Genomic DNA, 24,423 nt, shown 5'->3' with positions numbered 1-24,423 from the left:
ACAGGTCTGTAGTTTCCTGGGTCTTCCCTCACGCCCTTCTTGGAATAACGTTGGCTAGCTTCCAGTCAGCGGGGACCTCCCCAGGCTCCCAAGGCCTTTGGAAGATGATCGAGAGGGGTCCTGCTGTAACATCCACTAGCTCCTTCAGTACTCTGGGATGAATCCCTTCAGGCCCCATGGACTTGTAAACATTCAGCTGATACAGCTGGTCCCTTACATTTTCAGTGTCCACAAATGGAAAGGCACTGTTCCCGCAGTCGTGGTCCTCCAACTCAGAGGACCGGGCAGCCCAAGGTCGATCAGTATCATTAAAGACTGAGGCAAAAAAAAGCATTGAATGCCTCTGCTTTTTCTTCATCCCTATTTGTCAGGTGACCATCTTCAACAAGTATCTGTCCAATGTTTTCTTTAGACCTCCTCTTGCTATTAACATACTTAAAAAAGCCTTTTTTTTTGTTGTTGTTGTCTGACACAACACTGGCCAGTTTCAACTCTAGTTGAGCTTTGGCCTTTCATGTCTTCTCCCTGCATATGCGAACCAGGGCTCTGTAATCTTCCTGCGAAGCCTGACCTCGCTTCCAGAGATCCTACCATTTCTTTTTCCTCCCGAGTTCCAAGAGGGGTTCCCTGTTCAGACAAGCTGGTCTTCTGCCCCGCTTGCTTGACTTGTGGCACCATGGGATGGCCTGCTCCTGTGCTTTTAAAAGGTGGTTCTTAAAATCTGACCAGCTCTCATGGACCCCTAAGCCCTCAAAACCAGTTTCCCAGGGGACACTGCTAACTAGCTCCCTGAGTAGCTTAAAGTTTGCTCTCTTGAAATCCAGGGTAGCAACCCTGCTGACCTTTTTTCTCATTACCCCGAAAATTTTAAACTCGACCATTTCGTGATCACTGTGGCCAAGACAGCCACCTACCATCACATCTCCCACGAGTCCTTCTCTAGTCACAAACAACAAGTCTAGGAGGGCATCTTTCCTAGTTGGCTCACTGAGTACTTGTGACAAGAAGTTATCTTCCACAAACTTCAGGAGTTTCCCAGACTTGCTTGTCACAGCAGTATGGTATTCCCAGTTGATGCCTGGGAAGTTGAAATCTCCCATAAGGGTGTCGTGGTTTAACCTGGCAGGCAGCCAAATACCACGCAGCTGCTCACTCACTCCCCCCGCCCCCCCCAGTGGGACGGGGAGAGAATCGGAAGGGTAAGAGTGAGAAAAACTCGTGGGTTGAGATAAAGACAGTTTAATAGAACAGAAAAGGGAGAATAATGATAATAAATAATGATAGAATATACAAAATGAGTGATGCACAATGCAATTGCTCACCACCCGCGCTGACCGATAACCAAGTAGCGATCGGCCCTTCCTGGATCACGCCTACCGTTCATATACTGAGCATGACGTCACATGGTATGGAATACCCCATTGGCCAGCTGGGCTGGCTGTCCTGATTATGTTCCCTCCCATCTTGTGTACCTAGCTCAGTCAGTAGGCACGGGAGCTGTCCTTGGACTAGGAGGGCACTTAGCAACAACTGAAAACATCAGTGTGTTATCAACATTCTCCTGGTACTAAATCCAAAACACAGCACTAGGAAGAAATTTAACCCTATCCCAGCCGAAACTAGGACAAAGGGCAAGGGCTACCGATCCAGAGATTTCTCCTAATTGCCTATAGCATCACTCAATCAGTGCCTACATCCTGGCTGGGCGATCGGTAGTAGACACTCACTATGACAGCTGCTTTGTTTTCCATCCCCCTAATCCTCACCCAGAGGCTCTCAGCCACATCATCCCTGACTGTAAGGGCTGTACAGTCACACCTCTCCCATACATACAGTGCAACTCCTCCACCTCGCCTGCCCTGCCTATCCCTCCCGAACAGCCTGTAGCCCTCCACCCCAGCACTCCAGTCGTGGGACTCATTCCACCAAGTCTCACTAATACCAACGACATCATAGCTCTGGGGACTGATCAACGCTTCCAGTTCATCCTGTTTGTTTCTCATACTGCATGTGTTGGTGTACAAGCATTTCAGATGTGCTCCTAAGCCCTCAGTGCTCCCTGGAGCAGCATAAAAGTTCCCATTAGCATTGCCACGCCCAGGCAATGCCATGCCAACCCTTGGCTTACCTTCAGCTCTCCTGTTGGTATCCCCTTCCCCCATCGATTCTAGTTTAAAGCCCTCTCAATCAGTCCTGCCAGCTTATGAGCAAAGAAGTGTTTCCCCCATCGGGACAGATGGATCCTGTCAGGCCCCAGCATACCTTGTGTCTCAAAGACTCTTCCATGGTTATAAAAACCAAAGTTCTGGTGGAGGCACCAGTCCTGGAGCCAGGTATTGATGTCTTGAGCACACCTGTTTCTTCCAAAGCCTCTCCCCATTACTGGGAGGATTGAGGAAAACACTACCTGTGCTTGCTTTTGGAATATAGGTAGAGACGTAGTATTGCTTATATAGGTTGTGGAACTTCCAGTCTGGATATACAAACTACCTGGGAAATAAAACAATATTTAAATGTAAGATAGCATTTATTAATGCTTCACTTCTGCTTTTACACATATCTCGTGCCCCTTTCTCCTCTCTATCTGTTTTCTTTCTGAAATCTAACCTTCCTAAGAGAGAGTTTTCCAAAAAGTTTATGGGGGGGGCAGCAGCACAGGGTGGTGTATCTGGTGATCCCATGTCAAAGTAGAAGATAAGAAACATTGACCTAACAGTTATAGATTGAACAAGCTTTCAAGTTATCTTTAATTTGAGAGATGACACAATTTGAGACTGGAAGAAGATTGGAGTTGTTGGAAGCCTTTTTTATTTTAACTGATAGATTAATCCATTTTTTGATAGGCTGGACAATATGGGCTTAACATGGAAATGGCCTCAAGTTGCACCAAGGGAGGTTTGGATTGGACATTAGGAGAAATTTATTTACTGAAAGAGTGGTCAGGCCTTGGAACAGGCTGCCCAGGGAAGTGGTTGAGTCACCATCCCTGGAAGTATTTAAAAGACGTGTAGATGAGGTGCTTAGGGACATGGTTTAGTGGGCATGGTGGTGTTGGGTTGACGGTTGGACTCGATGATCTTAGAGGTCTTTTCCAACCTTAATGATTCTATGATTCTATGATTCTATGTTAATTCTTTTTCTTTATAATTTAATGATGTGTAGAGTAGTGTTCTGTTTTTTGGATTCTTCACTATTTGAAATGTCAGCAGTTGGAATAACTCTTAATTCACCTGTTAGGTATTAAAAGAATGATACTGCTCATGATGATAAGATACTTTTAGAATTATCCAGGTAGCTAGGATCTGGGCAGCCTAATAAGCCCTGTGCTAAACATTTTACAATTACTAAAGTAACTGTAATGTAGTATTGAGATTCATCTTTGTTTGTCTATATCAAACCAAGTTTAATCATTCATTTGTTTAATTCATACTTATTTATACCTTCCTTGATGTATTTTGCATAAGTAGGATTTTGTTGCTGTCAGACATTGAAAAGAGTTATAAACCCTTTTTTCCTGTCCCTTAGATTCTTTTTGTGGTTAATCTGATTTCATGCTTTATGTTTTATGTGTTAGATAACTTGGATCACTTGCAAATTCATTCTCAAGTGTATTTGAAGATATGTGGTATCTTTCTGTTTGCAGTGTTTGGCTTGTTCAGCCATTTGGGCTGCTTTAGTGGTAAGACAATATACAATGACCATCTGAGTTGAGTTTGTGTGGGGGAGAAGAGGGCTAAAGAAAAAAACTCTTAATCACTCCATTAAGGCATAAATTCCTAGTCTATATGGTACTCTAACTCCAAAATGAGTTTTCAAATACAACTCAGTTTATTTTTCAGCTCATTTTACAAAATTGGAAGAGATCAGGCAATTGTTTCTTATGTTGAGGGATAACTCCTGTTTTTTTAACCAAGGAAGGAGAGGAGACATTGACAGTTAAGGTATTCTCGATTTGGTGAATGAGGAAAAAATTATATAAAGCTGCTTTATTATTGATTGCCCTCATAACAAGATGTTGGCAATAGCTGTTCAATGTGCAAAATACAATGAGTGATTATTTTATGCAGTGTGGTAAAGCTTAAATTTTAATGGAGAAAATGGCATATGCATATTGCATATCAATAAAAAATGAAATTTATTTGATTTTTAGTAATACTGAGAAATTCAAGTCACTTTACAAACCTGAAAAATAAAAATGTTCATGGGAAGATTCATTGACTTAACAAGCATACGCTAGTTCATAGCTTTAGAAGAATGAGACAGAGAAAATGCAAACAAAGATGTCTTTCTATTATTGTATTTACATGTTTTTATGATCATTTTTATAGTATCCTTTGGACAAAATTTTATCCAATTTTAATAGGCCAAAGATCTCATCACGTGTGCCTTATTGATTACATTTGCACACACAGCTAACAGTATATATGAAGTGAGAAAACACGTAAAGTATATTTTTGTTTTCCACTAAATTACTTAGTTCTTTATTTTCAGGTTGATATTTTGTATATGAATGATTCATCTGTGTTGATGTTAACGTTACTTCTCTTTATTACAATGTAACTTTCAGTAACTGCAAAAATAAGAGCAACTCAAAGATACGTTGAATTTTAGCTTGTGTCTGTCACTACTACTCTCCTCATCCTTCAAAATACAATTTAAACCTGATTCTGGTAATTAGAATGCAAGCTTCCCTGTAGAGGAGTGTTACTGACTGGATAGTTAATTTAACATGATAGCTCAGTGATTTTGAAGTATAATCCGCATAATCCATGTTACAAAACTTTTTTATTTCCCACTTCTGTCTTCCTATAAAGAAATTGCTTTGCACAGTTTGAAGTATCTCCCATTCCCCTTCCCTAGTTATTCTAGGACTTTGAAAATTATTACCAATAAAATAGCAATTTTCAGCCTGGTTGGAGAGCTGGGAAATGCACATGCATTACTTGAATGTAGAAAAGGTAGTGTACTCATTTGGCATTATGGTGGGTTGACCTTGGGTGGCTGCCAGGTGTCCACCAAGACCCTCTCTCACTCCCCCTCCTCAGTGGGACAGGGGAGAAAATAAGATGAAAAACTCACGTGTTGAGACAAAGGCAGTTTAATAAAGAAAAGCAAAGGCTGCACGCGGAAGCAAAGGAAAACAAAAAGATTTATTCTCTACTTCCCATCAGCAAGCGATGTCCAGCCAGCCACTTCCTGGGAAGTAGGGTCTCAGTATGCGTAGTGGTTGCTTTGGAAGACAAATGCCTTAATAATGAATGCTCCCCCTCCTTCTCTTTTCTCTTAGCTTTTATTGCTGAGCACGATGTCATGTGGTATGGAATATCTCAGTTTGGGTCAGCTGTCCTGGCTATGTCCCCTCCCAACCTCTTGCCCACCCCCAGCCTACTGGCCTTTGGGCGGGGAAGTTGGAGAGACAGCCTTGATGCTGTGTGAGCACTGCTCAGCAGTAGCCAAAACTGGTTTGTTATCAACACGTTCTAGCTACAAATGCAAAGCACAGCACTATGAGGGCTGCTATGAGGAAAGTTAACTCCATCCCAGCCAGACCCAATACAGGCATTTTCAACAACTGATTGAAAATGTTCTGTGGAGTTTAGAATTAATACATTATGAGTACAGTTCTGTGAATTTTCTTGACTTCAATATATTAGTAAATTGTCATTGCTGCAAATGAGATTATGATGTTTAACACTTGATTTTTATTATAAATTTGTGAGGAAACGTAGTGTGATTGCATGGAAAAGCAAATTCTCATACAGAGGAAAAACTAACTGGTTTAACATTTTAAATCTTATTTTTCTTATTTGAACAGTATTGCTGAGATCATTGAACATTATAGAAAAGAACAGATTGTTGAAGGATATTACCTTAAAGATCCTGTTCCAATGCAGGTAAAACTTCATCTCTGAGCACTTTTTATTGAAGATATTGACTTAATCATCAAATATTTATAATATAGGAATTGAATTACAGCAGAAGTATCCATGATAGTTAAACAGCATCATCCCCTCCTGAATTATTGTTTTGAGCTTGTGTGTTTCTTTCATTTTATCCTCATATGCATTCACTTATCTAAGGTTGGCTTGTAGTAAACAGAAGATACGGTAAGCTTTGTCTGTGCTCTGGGGTGTAAATGCTCCGGCTTGTGCCCCCAGCTTTGGTCCCTGATTGAACCAATGCTGTGCCTTAATACCATGTTGGGGTGTGGGGGGGAACTAGGCTGCCCTCCATTCTTCTGTTTCTGGCGTCTTTCTTCCCCCAGAGAAAACCTATATGCACAGAAAAGCTTCAGAAATGATTGGGGGCTGGGATTGCAGTGCGTGTTCTGGAACATTGTTGCCCTGTAGCATATATTCATCCTAAGAGACCACCAATAATAAACAAACCACGTTGTCTAGTTTTTCATAAAGTTATAGCTTGTTCTAAAGTATATTTGTATACTTTGTTCCCTATCTATTCTCAAACTTTCCTGTTTTGATGGTTAGAAATTTGGTTTTAATTTCCAACCTAAATAGTTACCCCTTTGTTAGATCTATTTTATTAATACAAGGGCATTTCTTGTATTCTCCCTTAGTCAGCTCACTAAGCTGAGCATACCAAATCTGTTTTTTGTCTCTTCATAATGTTCTTGTAGTTGCCCTACTACCACCAGTTCCAGTGTGAGTTTGTGTTTCTTGAATGTAATGGACCAGAACAGCTCAGAATACCATGTCATTAGTAATTCCTTTTTTCTGTGAGAGTACTTACCAGATATATCCTAGAATATTATCTGTGTCGTTATCGTAGCCACATTATATTATACTGTTTTCTATTGGTAAGTATCAACAAGTGCAAATTTTATGTTGTATTACTAGACTTATGCCTTATTATTCTGATCGTTCCTTTATTGCTGATTGGCTTGTCATCAATGCTTCCCAGTTGTCTGCTACTATTAATTCACGCTCTGTAATGTGGTTGAGACAAATGTGAGGAAATTTGAATTCCGAGACTGATCCTTGAAAAGTTCACCTAGTAACTTTCCTTGTTCTCCATAATTCTTTTTGGATCATGGCAATCATCGTCACTTTGGCACTTTGTATATCCACTTATGGTTCCTGTATCAATAACTTTCTCTGCGTTGACTAATTTTCCATGTGAGACTGCTTCAAATTCTTTTAAGTTATTCAGATATATTTGTGACTTTCCTTTGTTTTTTTAAAAAAAAAAGTTATTGGTGGTGTAATTACATTTGGTTGTGTGTTCTCCCACATACTGTCATGCTCTGTTTTTGAAGAAAAAAATTTCAGAAGTCTTGCGTACTATTTGGTTCAATCTAATAGACTTCCTGTTTCTAATTTGAAATTTACTTTAAAACATTTTTCACTAGATCTGTTGTTTTGTATATTGTTTCTTTCATAGCTATGTTATGGAGATTTTCTTGCGTTAGTAAAAATTTGGGTATTGCTTCCATTGTGAGTCCTGTAATTCCTATTACTGAAATGTATTTCATCTTGCCTTTGTCATGTTGTTCAAAACCATAATTCTTATAGATATGGGGGGGGAAGGGAGAAAAGTAGAGTATTTAGTATGGAGCCAGTGCATATATCACTTCATCTCAATACTGTTCTTGCTGCTTGACAGTCTTGCTTTTCATGTTTTCTTATGGCTAAAGAACTTTTGCTGATCAGCTGACTCGGTAAGGTCAAACTTGGCTTGGCTTTTGGCCATTCTAACTTGGCATTTACATTTCCAGATCTTAGTTTTCTATGTGAATTTATCCTTTTTCTATTTCCTGTTTCTACTTTCTCCTACTGTTTTTTGTTAGAATGATACTCATTTAGGACATGAGTGCTAAGAAGTTTAGTGAGGGACTGTGCAACTTTGTGTGTTAATCATTCAATTTTAATTGTGATCTGCACCATTCTTGTTGATTCAGAGTTTATCCTTAATTACTCAGTCCCATAAGCCTTGGTAGAAGACAGTTAGAAGCTAAATAACCTTTAAAGACTTGTGTAAATTTTGTATAAATCACTGTGAAAGATGCTGCTTTCTATTTAGTGTTAAATAAATACAGATGTTACTTTGTGAAAGTTGGTCTGTATTTAAACCTTATTTTTCTTCTCATATTATAGTTCTGGCCTAATCATTCCACAAGAAATAGTTATATTACATTTCTGGCAAAGGTATTGTACTAAATTATATTAGTTAAGACATATGAGAGAGTAATAATAAAGAATTGGTAGCATTAAATAAAATTTCAGTTGCAGCTTCATAGTGTGCAATTGTTCCATGGTGATTTCTGAGCTTAAAAAAATTTTGATTTCTTCCTTGTTTACCAGCATCAAGAACAAGTGCTTAATGATACAGTGGATGGAAAAGAAATCTACAATACAATTCGTCGCAAAACAAAGGATGCTTTTTATAAAAATATTGTCAAAAAAGGATATCTTCTGAAAAAAAGTGAGTTCTGTTTGCTTCTATGAAGTGTTTTTTTCTAAAAAAATGCAGATATGGATGTGTTGTGGTTTAACCCAGCAGGCAACAAAACACCACACAGCCGCTCGCTCACTCCCCCCACCCCCCGCAGTGGGATGGGGGAGAGAATCGGGGGGGAAGTAAAATTCGTGGATTGAGATAAAGACAGTTTAATAGAACAGAAAAGGAAGGGGAAATAATAATAATAATAATAATAATGGTAGAATATACAAAATGAGTGATGCACAATGCAATTGCTCACCACCTGCCAGGCAATGCCCAAAAACAGTGATTGCTGCTTCCTGGAACATGCCTCCCGTTCATATACTGAGCATGACGTCACATGGTATGGAATATCCTATTGGCCAGCTGGGCCAGCTGTCCTGGCTATGTTCCCTCCCAGCTTCTTGTGCACTTGGCAGAGCATGGGAAGCTGAAAAGTCCTTGACTAGCAGGGTAGGTACTTAGCAACAACTAAAAACATCAGTGTGTTATCAACATTCTTCTCATACTAAATCCAAAACACAGCACTAGGAAGAAAATTAACTCTATCCCAGCCGAAACCAGGACAGGATGCATATTTTGTGTAGTACTGGTACTAGTGGAGGCAAAATTGAAGTGAGCAAAAGGTGGTAGAAAGCCTGTAAAGGGTATGAAAGGTTTTTTTCCCTTAAGAAGTACATAAATAGAAAGACATAATACATAAAATGACACTCGATATAAAGATGTTGATTGGCAGTTCTTGCTGAAAAAATCAGAAAACAGCACAAAAACTAAGCGCCTTTTATCAAAGGTAACATTCAGACTCATTAAATGAAGTACATTTTCATAAAATGTATTTATATTTAATATACAACTTGTTTAAATTTAAGTTGATCACATGGGTTAAAGAGAGCTAGATTAATGTAAATCAGTAAATTCATTGGAGACCAGAGCTGGTTTAATTTTGTTATTCCATGTTAGGTAATATGTTTAATTTAAAATGTATATTTTGGTGTACAAGGTATATTGAGACTTTTTTAAGGTTCTAACACTGATACAGTCAACATAGCATAGAATAATAGGATTAAAAGCTGCCTAACTCATCTCAATATATCCCTGAAGAATTACCATTGAGCAAGATTTTGAAGTTCCGAGGAAGCTAGTCCCTTTCCAAGTATCATGATTTCAGTTTTTCTGTTTCCACTAAAGTTGATTTAAAAACAAAAAAACCAAAACAAAACAAAACAAAAGAGTAATAAAGTTTCTGCATATGACAAAGACAGTAGCTAAAACAATAAGTAACAGATAGTGATCTGGATAGCAAGCAAAAGTGAGAAAGAAGGTAAGCATTTAAATATAGCCAAATTTAAAAGACGCATTCAAAGGAAATAAAAACTAGATCCTCTGAATAAAGCAAGGAAAGCATCTCTTCTCTTGAGAGTGCTTATTCTGAGAGAAGGTGTAGAGGGATGTGGTAGGGTGAGGAATCAGCTGAGAATGAACTTGAAGTGAAAATCTTTACCTAAAAGGGATAATGAGATACTTTAAATGTGCAAGCAGGAGTACTGAGTAGGTGTGGAGAGATGCCCATACCTGCATACAGAACAGAAATTTAATAAAATCACTCTTCCATCTAGTAGAGTATAATAACTGGATGTTAAAGTTAGTTTTCCAAAACAGTGAGTACTAGTGCTTGTTTATGAAGGGCTGTGGTGGATCTGTGATGATCAAGTTGAAAATTAAGGCTTAATGTTTTTCTAAAAGGTACTGTGGTTTATGTATGAATTAGTTGCAGAAAGTTCCTTATCAGTTGTAATTCAGAGGACATTAAACAATGAATGATTTATTTTTGGTTTAGTCAGTCGCTAAATCCACATTTTACTGATACATCTAATGTGTCTTCCAACAAACCTTGACATTTAAATCTCCGGTTATTAAATTTTTTTTTAATGTTTTTTTCTGAAACGTGGAACTGGTCAAATTTTTGGATATAGGTGTGTTTGGGGCATGGTTGTGATCCAAGTTTGTATATATTGTATTCCCATTTCTATTCTTCAGTCATTCTGATTTAAGATATTGTGATGCAATCTGTTATGCTGATCAGTTGATTAGAGTTTAGGAATAATTTTCTCATGTCAAGAGAAATCTATTTCTTAATTAAAATAGCCATAATAAATTGGATCACTTATAGCATTACACATTATTTGCAAACTGTATAGACACAGTCTTCCCACTGATATGAATGGAGCTCATATGCACTTGCTTAATCCTGTTGAGATTAATGAAAATGTTTAGAGAACCATCTAAAATTGTACTTGAATCTGTGAAGAGGGTCTAGTTTTAGCTAAATGCTGCAAAAAATTGAGTATGTATACTGATGTTATCGCTTAAGCGTGATTAACTGTACATTGTTCTTCTGTTTGTATTTTGACAAAAACTTTACTGTCCTCTTTTTTCTTAATTTACAAAATTTACATTTTCTTTAAAACAATTTTGTAACTTCTTACTTGCTTTCCTTACAGGTAAAGGAAAGAGATGGAAAAACATGTACTTTATATTGGAGGGAAATGATGCCCAGCTTATTTATTTTGAAAGTGAAAAACGAGCCACAAAACCTAAAGGATTAATAGACCTTAGTGTGTGTTCAGTCTATGGAGTACATGACAGTTTATTTGGCAGGTAGGGCACTGGCTTTTAATTCTTGTACATGCAGCAGGACAGTTAACTACTAGTTTGAGGCATATACAAGATACGGACAATATGTCACTAATGAACAAGTTGGCCTGGCACAATAAACTTGCTTTTTGACACCTGAGCCCTGGTAACTGTCCACATGTGGGTTTTTTTAGCTTTTGCTGATTGTGAAATGAAAGCGTTGTGACTCTTGGTTCATATTGCATTTTATTCCATAGTTGGTGTAGATTGCAAGTGCATATGTAGACAGATTTAACTGATTAACGGTAACTTGTTAAGCCATGGCAACTTGATTGCTAGCAACTGTTCATAAACAACTTCTAGTAAGAAATTTTAGAACTTAGTCTTAAGATTTTCTCATGTAATATGATGTGATAATGATTTGGCCTTTTGCATTGTCATTTTTCAATATTGTGTATTAATTGTTCCACATTTCGTATTACAGGCATTAAAAAGATTACGAAGCAACTGTATTGAGGGTTTTAATCCTATTGAACCAAGAATTGATAAGATCAAGCATTTTGTCAGTTCCAAAAGATCTGCATTCTTTTGTTGATAGGTATTAGAAAGCTAAATTAGTTAGATAACTTATCAGTGCTTTTCTATTTAAGAATCAGTAAGAATCAGATTAGACCAACATTAGAGCAGTAAGTTAGTTCATATAAGCAAACATTTTACAAATTATTTTTGCAAGATAATTAGATTCAGAGATCATTTTCACAGTTTCATTTACTATACTAATTTTGATTATTCAAAATATGTCAACTGCAAGTGATGTGATTATCGGCAAAGAAGTTGAGAATCAAAACACTTTCTGATATCATTTATAACTAAGATGAAAGAAGTCACATCTTTTTTTTCATTGTTAATTACAAAAAAATGCGCAGTCCTGTGTGATATAGAAGAAAAAGATGCATTTACTCCTACAAATGTTATTATTTTTTCATAACAGATAGAAAAACACATTAAACAGAAGCTCTGGTTATTCCATGCATCTTAATATTTATTAAAAGTATTTAATCAACTTTAAGTCTTTTCACAGAGATAATGTGAAGATAGATGTTTAAAATTAGTGGCATTTCTTAAGCTGCAAAGATCTGGTGTCCTTGCACCATCTGATTTTTATACACTTCTCAATCATTTTGAAAAATCTACACAACTATTGGAATGAGGAGCCATAGATATGAGAGTACCATTTTAAAAAAAGAGTACTGAAATGTTCCTCATGTAAGTTGGCAATTATGCAGGAAGCTTTGGTGTAGACTGTAAACAAGGAACATTTTGGTTAATGATGACTGTCTGTTAAGCAGCTTCCTAAGAAACACTGTACTGTGGGTTAAAATGTAGTTGGATAATAAGTAACACTAAAAGTGTGGGTGGAAGGAGATGCATGGTTGCACCTGCTTGGGAAAGCTGTTGGTGAAGAACTGTAGCTGAGACAAAATTCCTCTTATATTTTAAGTAGGTGGTAAAAAATACCTTTCCCCTTTTCTCAGAAGTACAGTGAGGGCTGTAGCTTTGCATGTCTTTGGTGACAATGATTTAAGTAGCCTCTGACCTGGCTACTTCTTGCCTCCCTCCCCAATCCTCCTGTGGGCATGGCCACAAAATGCCATGCCGGTATTTCCCTAAGCAATGGATGGGGGGAAGGGAAGACTGAAACATCATTTGCAAGTGAAGTAAGATCCTTCATGTAACCCTGTGTTTGGGAGAGCTAAATTCCCTTGAACATAATGTGGAAGGCCATGAATCAAGTGTGCACTTTAGCTTGTAATGTAACAGTACAAAATATTTTTGATACTTCTTGTGTAGATACATAAAATGGCGAAGATGTTATAATTGCATTTAAAGCTTTAGAAGTTTATATCACACGTATTCAATGATTAGTATGTGATCCAATACACGTTTTATTGGTCATGAGAGCTGTGGAACACTTTCAGATAAGGAATTCCTTATGTTAATATAGTTTCCTGAACTCCTAAAACAACAAATTCATAATGAATGATTAATTGGTTGGGAACTAATGCTGAACCTGTGCATCATTTAAAATGTTTGTGGGGAATAGTCCTCATTAGGTGTATTTTGCCTCAACTGTAAGTCAGTGTACATGCATATTCAATACAAACTGTTCCAAGTTTCTTAAATATTCTGAAACAAACTAGTTGAACTGCAGTGCAATTTTCTTGAAATTACATAATTCATTCAAACCAAAATGCACTTCTGAAGCACGTAGAAACTTTTCTTGTTGGGGTTTTTCCTGTTTCCAAGTGTGATGATGCTACATTTTTGGGTTTTTTTTGTTTTTAAGGCCAAACTGTTTTCAGATAGTAGTTCAGCACTTCAGTGAAGAGCATTACATCTTTTACTTTGCAGGAGAAACTCCAGAACAAGCACAGGTGAGAGCTTTTGTTGGTAAATATAATTTTAAAAGTAATTTTTTGTTTTGTAGTGTTTAATGATATTATCCTTCTCTAATAGAAAGCAAGCGTACCACAGATGGTGGCTATGTCTACATTAGCAAATATTACCATGCAATAGTAGCAGATCTGTAAGGGAAATAGTTGGTGCTGAGAATCCAGCATCTACATTACCTGTGCTTTAGGGATTTTACTTTGGACAAGTTCTAGTCTGGTCCCATGGACTGAACTTCCATTAGATATTTCTGGAGAATATCTTTTGGAGTAGTTCAGTCAAAAAAAATTTGTTTGCTCTCCAACACTCTTCCATGTAATGAACCAGAGCATGGTAAGTGGGAGTTTTGCTTCAAGAGCACATTCCTGATATGAACTAAAATGCTAAGCAGGTATGCCCACCAATCAAAATCTATTGAGCCTTTTACAGTTATTTGTCCTGTCCATAAATTGGTCGTTGTTTATAGTCTTAAGCCCTGATCTTGCATGAAAAATAAGGGTGTTTTTTTTTGTTTTACATTGGTATCATTTAGTTATTAGCTCTCTAGCAGTTAATGTTTGCTGATTAAGAATTGTAGGAATGAAGTCTAATTCTCTAAAAGTCACTCACCAACAGGAGAGCATATGGAAGATGTGACAATGTTCTTATTCATTAAGTTGTTTTGGTATTCCAGAGCTCTGAAATATACCTGTTGTGTCAGAAGTTAAGCCATGCATTTGATTTTATTTAAGAATGTGTAGTAGGCAGAATATCCTGTCAGGACAGGCAGAATATCCTGTCCTGTTTTCTGAACATTTGGTGTAATCTGCTTTTGGTTTAGGTTTTCTTAACACTTAAGCTGTTCACTGCATTTATACAGAATACTGGGATTTCTTTTATAAAATGATTCTGGTTCAGGCAAGTCAGATGTTTTACTGATACTTCTGTTCTCAGAAGTTACAGCTGTCTGTACCTTGTAACATTTCACAGAAGAATAGTTGGTATACTAAGGAAAACTTGATGGATTTCATATAATGTGGTAAATATCAAAGCAGCTGTCCAATGGATTGCATGTTGTCTGAGGTTTGTATAAACCATTAAGCGAATGTAATGTAGAGTGTTAGCCTCATATGCTAGTGTCATTGTGCATACTATGGTGCATTGCTCATACTTGCTGCTGTAAACTTTGGTATTTAAGGGGATAGGTTTTCCTGTTAGGAGGGGGAATAAAGATGACTTTGTATCTAGGAAATATTTAGATTAATTTAGAGTATTTAGTAGGTTCTATGGTTCTTTATTTGCTTTTCCTTATTTGAATAAGAAAGCAAGCTAATAAAAATGTGATGCATAGTTGACAGTTCTTCCTTTTGTGGAAGGCTTTGAAAGCTAAAACTTTACTCCCAAAGTGGTTTACCTGAGAATAGCTGCAATATAGAATGTACCTGTATTTTAAAAATGTGGAAGGTAACGTAAAGGGTAAGACTGAAAATGCTTTTTTCTTTAATGGTATTATTAAATTGTACTTTGAGAGTAGGTAGCAGATCTTTGAGCTACACCTTTATGAATGTTAGACAAAGCCTAAATTTTGTGCTTCATAAGAGCTTACAAAATTTGGGGGGGGTGGGGTGTGAAAACATGAGAATGAGGCTATAGCATATCTTCTACCTTCCAAAGTATCTACTCTGCTTTATGTATTTGTGAGCAGAGAGAATGGGGGTGTAGGTTATACTTTTCAGTGTTTTACTGTTAATGCTGCTGTATTTTTTGTTTGAAGCATATGGAGTAAAATACAACTGCAATATAAAAATAGAGGAGAGAATGATCAGAACAGTTTGACTTGTTGACTGTTATTTTCTCAGAAGCAACCAAGTCTTGCTTCATTTTATATACCATTTTTTATTTAATTCAATATGACTAATCTGGAAAATTGATAAAGGTCATACTGTATATCCATTAGTAATGCTTGATATGTCTAAAAGAGAAACTTTCAAATTTGCAAATGCTTTATTTAGTTTTACTGAGAAAGATATGAATTTTGCTTTACTATTCAAATTTTCATAATTTGAATTGCATACAAGTTGGTTCTTTTTAAGCTAAAGAAACAACTTCAGATACTTCAATGTATTTTTTTTTTTTTAGACATGTCTGTTCTACTGCAAGAAGCTGAATCTGACTTTTTGTTACACTGTTTTGTGCCTTTCTCTCTTAGGACTGGATGAAGGCTCTGCAGATGTTTTGCAGTTTAAGAAAAAACAGTCCAGGGACATCAAATAAACGTCTACGTCAGGTGAAGCTATATAGATATGGGGGGGGAGGGGGAGAGGTTGTCTCCTTGTTGCAAAATGATGATGATACATCTCAGAACTTTCCTTTCAACAATAGTAAATCCTGCATGTACTTTCTTTTTCTTGAAGTTATGCAGTACCTTTGTTAAACCAACTGGAATGACTTCCACTTTATTATAATATCTATATACACAAAGAACAAAATGTTTTTAGGCAATTGGCAGATGCTTTGCTAGGTATTAATTTCTGACCACATTTGAGTAGAAGTGTCAAGAATTCAGCATTTGTATTGTCTTAACTCTTACAGTTCACCAGATTTGACAGACTTATGTCACATGTAACCAAAATACTAGTATAACTAATATTATTCATTTTTCAGTGACAAATACATGCTGAACTGTGATTATGGCTTAATTTCTTTTGGTCTCTTGAGAGTACTGTTGTGACCAGAATTTCTTTTAGAGGTAAAGGACAAATAGTCATAAATGGCTACATCAGTGATGATTGGAGAATAACAGGAATCAAGAATCCCTGGTATCTTTGAATGCTACGAATGTTGGAAGTAGCTGTTTTATCAGTCTATGGAAAAAGGAATAAAATTGTTTTTTTAGGAAACACAGACTTATTCTGTGGTCAACATTAAAGATGATTGAATACTTCTGAAGAACCAAACTAAATTAGGTAAATCGATATATGAACTGTCAGAAGAAATTGGGAGCCACAAAAGCGAAGCACCTACAGAGTGATCATCTGAACTAATTCTGTACTTCCAAAAGCAAAGTAAATGTTAGGCTGCATGAAGGAATAGAATAGAAAATAGATGCTATGTAATATTTATGGTATTCTCATTTAGGATACAGTTAGTTTTGATCATCTTGTATCAAAATACATAAAGGAAATGAGAAAATTATTTTCATTATAGGCTGGAATGAGTAAAAGAATTTCCAAGTAAATAAGTGTGGGAAGTATTGGACTATTTAGAGAGGTGAAAAGTATAAAAAGCATGAATGATCAAGGTAGATAAAGTGTATAAAGATCAAAAATCATACTTCCATGACTGTCTTACAGAAATTATATCAGTTTCAGGGTTTCTTGAACTGTCCTTTGAAACTTCTGGTACTGAATATTTGGATTTAAATGGAATTTTGACCTGATCAAGTATGATATTTCCTGTATTTTTCTAAATTGACTTCAGTTGATATCAGTAGATATTTGATTAAGCTATGAATTGCATGCAATTCAGAAATTTGTAAAATGTATTTAATGTAAATTATTTCAGAGAGTTCAGTTCTCATTTTCTGGAAATTTAGTTTCCAAGTGCTATTATTTTGAGAATCTATAGTACAGACTATTATCTTCCTTTTAACAGGGAGAAAACAATGTAGTGTGTTAAACAAGGGAATTTTATGTAATCTACTGTAGTTTAGAATAGAATAGAATATTTTCAGTTGCAAGGGACCTACAAGGATCATCTACTCCAACTGCCTGACCAATTCAGGGTTAAAGTTAAAGCATGTTATTAAGGGCATTGTCCAAATGCCTCTTAAACACTGACAGGCATGGGGCATCAACCACCTCTCCAGGAAGCCTGTTACAGTGTTTGACCACCCTCTCGGTAAAGAAATGCTTCCTAATGTCAAGTCTGAACCTCCCCTGACACAGCTTTGAGCCATTCCCATGCATCCTGTCACTGGATACCAGGGAGAAGAGATCAGCACCTCCCTCTCCACTTCCCCTCCTCAGGAAGCTGTAGAGAGCAATGAGGTCACCCCTCAGCCTCCTTCTCTCCAAACTAGACAGACCCAGAGTCCTTAGCCGCTCCTTATAGGACATGCCTTCCAGCCCTTTCACCAGCTTTGTTGCCCTCCTCTGGATGCATTCGAGTACCTTAACATCCTTTTTAAATTGTGGGGGCCAGAACTGCACACAGTACTCAAGGTGAGGCCGCACCAACACTAAATACAGAGGGATAATCACCTCTTCTGACCGGCTGGTTATGCTGTGCTTAATGCACCCCAGGATGTGGTTTGCCCTCTTGGCTGCCAGGGCACACTGCTGACTCATATTGAGCCTAATCTGTTAGGAAAGCACCAAATATGGCATTGTGTGTGGAGTTGTCCATGGCTCTTACTCAAGATACAAGTCTTTGACTTCAGTAGAATTTTCTATGCATAGAAAAGTTAGTACTTGCAAATCTTAATGTCTCGTAGTGATGGTTTTAAAAGTAAAAAATGAGTTAAAACTATGGTGCTGGAGGTTTATTTTCAAGTTATTTGAGTTGCTCTTAATTTGTCACTGGTGCCTCTTAAAATCTTGTTCCATTATTCCTGTTCCCTGCTCTTTCTATTATGAAATTATATTTTGTATTTAATAGACCTTAACATTAAGCCTTCACATGGGGGGGAATTCCATTCTTTCTTTTTAAAAAAAAAAGAAATAAATTTTGTGTATTTTCTTTAGGTCAGCAGTCTTATTTTGCATGTAGAAGAAGCTCATACGCTCCCAGTAAAGCATTTTACTAATCCGTATTGTAACATCTACCTGAACAGTGTCCAGGTAGCAAAAACACATATCAGGGAAGGGCAGAACCCTGTATGGTCAGAAGAATTCGTCTTTGAGTAAGTCTTAATCTTATTGAATTACTGAATTTCACTTGAAAGTTGCCTTGCATTTAAGATTCTTTATGCTGTACTGTTTTGCATATGCTTTTTAAAAATACTGTATGCATGGTTATATAGCAGCCACCTTTCAGCCACAAATGCACGGGTAGAATTTTATGTATGCATCTAACTATCTTTGTTAATATAATTGTCTTTGGCTGATCATGAGAACTCAGGATTGAAATAACTTTAGAATAAGTTTAAATGTTGGACAAGTATAGTATTAATTGAGGCTTTCTGTCTTTTCCCCTAGTGATCTTTCATCTGATATTAATAGATTTGAGATAAGTCTTAGTAACAAAACAAAGAAAAGTAAAGATCCAGATATATGTAAGTATTTTTCTGTAAAAGATGCATATATATTGCAACAGTGGATACAATTTTCATTGCTCTTGTCAAACATTGTCACAAGAGAATTAAGTATATTCTGTGATTACCATACAGCTGTATTGGTATGTTTTGGATGTCTGTTACTGACTCTACATTAACGTTTTTACAATAAGAACCTGCATGTTTTTTAGTAGTAAAATGCACAGTAATCCAATCCTATATATCTGATGGCTTTTCTAGCTCTATTCCAGTATACCTGCTATGTTATACTGTGACCATGTTTACAAAAAAAAAAAAAAAGAAAGAGAAGCTGTCAGAATTAATCTGCTCCATAAAATGTTACGTTCCACTAAATTAATTTCTTCAATCTGTTTTAAGCCCAACTGTGTGGAATTTCTTTTGTCCTTTTCAGGTTTTTTGTTGCTTCCAGTGAGAAAGAGGGAGGAAAGGTAGTACTTTCCTCACTTAAAAATAAATAAATAAAAATACAACTTGACAGTCTGTAGAACAAAATTTGCCTCAGTCCTGTGTCATCCTGTTCTTCCCCCCCATTCTCTTTCATCTGTGTTCCCAAAAATTTACTTTCCTACTCCTTTTATGTATACAGCTTCTTGAGCTGTTTTGTTTCTATTTTTCTCTTCCAGCAAACTACTAGCAAGATGGTAAGACTTATCAGCTTTCCAAAAAAAACCCAACAAACAAACAAACAAATCCCTCCCCAAAAAACCCACACCTGCATTCTGAGCCACACAATGTGTTTTTTTTGGCTTTCAAGGTATTTTGTTTCCCACCATACTTGTCTTGTAACTTTAGCCCTTTGCCTCCTCTCGGTTGCCTGCAGTGCAGACACACCCCCCACCCTGCCAAGATTTTTTCCAAGTACTTTTCTGTTGTGTTCAGACCTGTCCCAAAGCCTGGCACAGTATTTATAATCTGTTGCTGGTTTTTTTTGTTTGCATGTACTGTGTTACTGGCCTGTTATGTTTGCCTCAGTGTCAATTTATTTCTCTTTTTTTCCTCTCAGAGAAAAGATTTGTAGGGAAACCTTGACCAAAGTAGAAGAATTACTTCTAAGACTGAATGCTCTTGCAGAACCTAATTCAATTTCAAAACTCTTGCCCTTTCCTCTGACTAGAAAAGTTTCTGCATAGCAGAAGGAAAAAAGATGTATTTCATTTGACAGACAAAAGGACTTTATAATTGTAGTTGTGACCTTGTTCTTGCACAGTTCTTCTATTCATTTGAGCTAGAAAATTCTTTATCTGGGACAAAGCTTTGGATAGTAAAAGAACCTTTCAAAGGATAATTCATGAATGGAATACTTCGGTAACTTCTTTTAAAGTGTTTTTGTAGTTTCCTTCTCTCTGTCCAGATTAAGGAGATTGTGATACCTTTAGATATATCCAACTGGTGGAAGGTTATAGATAGTTTCCTTATCTAGGTCAAGAGGATTGGCAATGTTTCTTGATTATGGTTAGGTAGACTCTTAGAGCATAACCTAACAGTCCTTTCATTTTGGGATAAGGATTAGACCATATCAACATAAATTAACAAGCATCTCTGCCTACATCCCCATCCCTATTAAATATTTGAAGTATATGGGGGGGAAAACTGAGCTAAAAGAGACCCTATCCAACTTGCCTGTGTGCTGTGTTGCCTAAACCCTTAACCTCTCCAAAAGCAAGAAAATGGATTGGTTACCTTTCATAGAGTCATAGAATCATTAAGGTTGGAAAAGACCTCTAAGATCATCGAGTCCAACCGTCAACCCAACACCACCTTGCCTGCTAAACCATGTCCCTAAGTGCCACGTCTACATGTCCTTTAAATACCTCCAGGGATGGTGACTCAACCACTTCCCTGGGCAGCCTGTTCCAATGCTTGACCACTCTTTCAGTAAAGAAATTTTTCCTAATGTCCAATCTAAACCTCCCTTGGCGCAACTTGAGGCGATTTCCTCTTGTCCTATCGCTAGTTACTTGGCAGAAGAGACCAACACCCACCTCGCTACAACCTCCTTCCAGGTAGTTGTAGAGCGCGATGAGGTCTCCCCTGAGCCTCCTCTTCTCCAGGCTAAACAGTCCCAGTTCCCTCAGTCGCTCCTCATAAGGCTTGCTCTTCAGACCTTTCACCAGCTTCGTTGCCCTTCTCTGGACACGCTCCAGCACCTCCATGTCCTTCTTGTAGTGAGGGGCCCAAAACTGAACACAATATTCGAGGTGCGGCCTCACCAGTGCCGAGTACAGGGGCACGATCACTTCCCTAGTCCTGCTGGCCACACTATTTCTGATACAGGCCAGGATGCCGTTGGCCTTCTTGGCCACCTGGGCACACTGCCGGCTCATGTTCAGCCGGCTGTCTACCAGCACCCCCAGGTCCTTTTCCTCTGGGCAGCTTTCCAGCCACTCTTCCCCAAGCCTGTAGCGTTGCATGGGGTTGTTGTGACCCAAGTGCAGGACCCGGCACTTGGCCTTGTTGAACCTCATACAGTTGGCCTCAGCCCATCGATCCAGCCTGTCCAGGTCCCTCTGCAGAGCCTTCCTACCCTCGAGCAGATCAACACTCCCGCCCAACTTGGTGTCGTCTGCAAACTTACTGAGGGAGCACTCAATCCCCTCATCCAGATCGTTGATAAAGATATTGAACAAGACCGGCCCCAGCACTGAGCCCTGGGGAACACCACTCGTGACAGGCCGCCAACTGGATTTAACTCCGTTGACCACAACTCTCTGGACTCGGCCGTCCAGCCAGTTTTTTACCCAGCGAAGAGTGTATCTGTCTAGGCCGTGAGCCGCCAGCTTCTCTAGGAGAATGCTGTGGGAGACAGTGTCAAAGGCTTTACTGAAGTCCAGGTAGACCACATCCACAGCCTTTCCCTCATCCACTAGGCGGGTCACCTGGTCATAGAAGGAGATGAGGTTGGTCAAGCAGGACCTGCCTTCCATGAACCCGTGATGGCTGGGCCTGATCCCCTGGTTATCCCGCACATGGCTCGTGAGCGCCCTCAAAACTAACCACTCCATAATCTTCCCCAGCGCCGAGGTCAGGCTGACAGGCCTGTAGTTCCCCGGATCCTCCTTCCGGCCTTTCTTGTAGATGGGCGTCACGTTCGCAAGCCTTTTCCCTCAGTGTCAATTTCTTTCTCTTTCTTTCCTCTCAGAAAAGATTTGTAGGGAAACCTTTTCCTTCTTGTTTTTCCTGTCGTATAAAGCAGATAGAGGACCCAAAAATCTGGTATTGGTTTCACTGCTTTTTCTTCCATTGTAACACACAAAACTAAATACCAAAATGATACGAGTATGAAGGCTATTTTTTTTCAGTATTTGTGGTGGGTTTACCTTGGCTGGCTGCCAGGTGCCCAACAAGACCCTCTCTTACTCCCCCTCCTCAGTGGGACAGGGGGAGAAAATAAGATGAAAAACTCATGTGTTGAGACAAAGGCAGTTTAATAAAGAAAAGCAAAGGCTGCTCGTGGAAGCAAAGGAAAACAAAAAGATTTATTCTCTACTTCCCATCAGCAAGCGATGTCCAGCCACTTCCTGGGAAGTAGGGCCTCAGTATGCGTAGTGGTTGCTTTGGAATACAAATGCCTTAATAACGAATGCCCCCCCCCGGCTCCTTTCTCTTAGCTTTTATTGCTGAGCATGACGTCATATGGTATGGAATATCCCTTTAGTCAGTTTGGGTCAGCTGTCCTGGCTATGTCCCCTCCCAAGACCTTGCCCACCCCCAACCTACTGGCCTTTGGGGGTGAGGGGGGGAATGTTGGAGAGACAGCCTTGATGCTGTGTGAGCACTGCTCAGCAGTAGCCAAAACTGGTTTGTTATCAACACGTTCTAGCTACAAATGCAAAGCACAGCACTATGAGGGCTGCTATGAGGAAAGCTAACTCTATCCCAACCAAACACAATACAAGTATTTAAAAATATTTCTTTATTTCTCAAGTCTTTCACTTTGACATTTACCTATTATGAGTATTCATTCCATTACTATTTTTGTATTTTTGCTTTTAAAAGGTATTTCAAATATTCAGAAATTATACTAAACACTTTAGCATCGATTCTACTTCTTTTCTTTGTTTCTCTAACAGTTTTTTAATAATTTATTCAAATAAATATATAAATAGGGCTTGGAAAAAGAAAAACAAAAAAAAACCTCTGGAATATATTGTTAGATTTCATCTCTTGCTACTGAAAATTGGGAAGTTCTGGTTTGGTTTTGCACCAGGTGTCGTGGTTTAATCCCAGCCAGCAACTAAACACCACGCAGCCGCTTGCTCACCCCCACCCTCCAGTAGGATGGGGGAGAGAATCAGGAGGGCACAAGTAGGAAAACTCACGGGTTGAGATAAAAACAGTTTAATAACTGAAATAAAACAAAGTAGAACAGTAATAATAACAATGATAACAACAACAATAGCAGAATATACAAAGCAGGCGATGCACAATGCAACTGCTCACTGACCGCGCGTCGCGAATGGGGAGACACCCCCCCCCCCCGCCCCAGTTTTTATACTGAGCATGATGTCATGTAGTATAGAATACCCCATTGGCCAGCTGGGTCAACCACCCTGGCTATGCTCCCCCCACCAGCTTCCCCTGCACTTGGCAGGGCATGGGAGGCCGAAAAGAGAAACCAAAAGTCTCCCCAGTGCAAGCACCACCCAGCAACAACCAAAACATCAATGGGCCATCAACACTCCTCATACCAAACCCAAAACACAGCACACCCCCCAAGCTACTGGGAAGAAAGTTGACTCTGTCCCAGCTGGAACCAGGACAGTATCCACCCCTTATTCTATACCATCTACATCATACCCAGGTCTCACATTTTCCAATACATTCCCATTAATCACCACCACTTTTCTTGTCTTTTTATATATATATACACACACAGAGATATCATTCCCTTAGTCTATGGGCCATCCCTCTAAAAAGTCCGTTGAGTTCATTTAGGCCATGACTTTGGGCTCCATCTGTCATAACAGTCTTTCAGGGCCGGAGAGATGGTGTGTGGTGTTGGATTGTTGCATCGTGAAGCCAGTTCTGGTTCCATTATCGCTGCACTTAGCTCAGTTTCATCAGAGTTCATTCTTCAATAATCTGGATGATTTTTACTGCAATACCGTTGATATAGCATATAGCAAGCATAGAAGTGATAACATACAGTATTATATAGCAATTAACATGATACAATTCGGTTCATTGGCTATTTTCATCCCAAATCAAATCCCCTTGAGGTACACACCGGACTTCCCCATCCTTTCGCATCACCCACCAAGTGCACCCAGGTCCCTGAGCAAAAGCAATCCCACGGATGGGTTTTCCCATGCCAGAGGCAGGAGCAACCCAGACTGTCTTCCCCAGCATATTTCTTATGTGCACGACAGGGACTTTACCCCCATCTACAGTACGTAAGGGTTTGGATTGGGCAGGCCCAGCTCGAGTGACAGATCCCCTAGTATTGTCTAGCCAGGTGGCTTTTTCTAAATGTGTATCCCAGTGCTTGAATGTCCCACCACCCATTGCTCTCAGCGTAGTCTTTAGCAGTCTGTTGTATCGTACGATTTTCCCAGAGGCTGGTGCATGGTAGGGGATGTGATAGACCCACTCAATGCCGTGCT

The 24,423-nt window shown here is 38.6% G+C and overlaps 1 protein-coding gene across 1 annotated transcript in view; it reads left to right on the top strand.

Annotated features, from left to right (window-relative positions):
• Window positions 1–24,423, top strand: part of LOC142075097 (ras GTPase-activating protein 1-like) — a 112,763-nt gene that overhangs the window by 45,483 nt on the left and 42,857 nt on the right. The window contains exons 9-15 of the mRNA XM_075136115.1: window positions 5,816–5,894; window positions 8,322–8,442; window positions 10,962–11,118; window positions 13,442–13,529; window positions 15,734–15,811; window positions 18,270–18,427; window positions 18,723–18,799. Of these exons, the coding sequence (XP_074992216.1) occupies window positions 5,816–5,894; window positions 8,322–8,442; window positions 10,962–11,118; window positions 13,442–13,529; window positions 15,734–15,811; window positions 18,270–18,427; window positions 18,723–18,799 (758 nt within the window). The remainder of the gene's footprint in view (window positions 1–5,815; window positions 5,895–8,321; window positions 8,443–10,961; window positions 11,119–13,441; window positions 13,530–15,733; window positions 15,812–18,269; window positions 18,428–18,722; window positions 18,800–24,423) is intronic.

Source organism: Calonectris borealis, chromosome W, assembly GCF_964195595.1.
Source record: "Calonectris borealis chromosome W, bCalBor7.hap1.2, whole genome shotgun sequence".
Lineage (NCBI taxonomy): Eukaryota > Metazoa > Chordata > Aves > Procellariiformes > Procellariidae > Calonectris > Calonectris borealis.
This window is presented reverse-complemented; position numbering and strand designations above follow the sequence as displayed.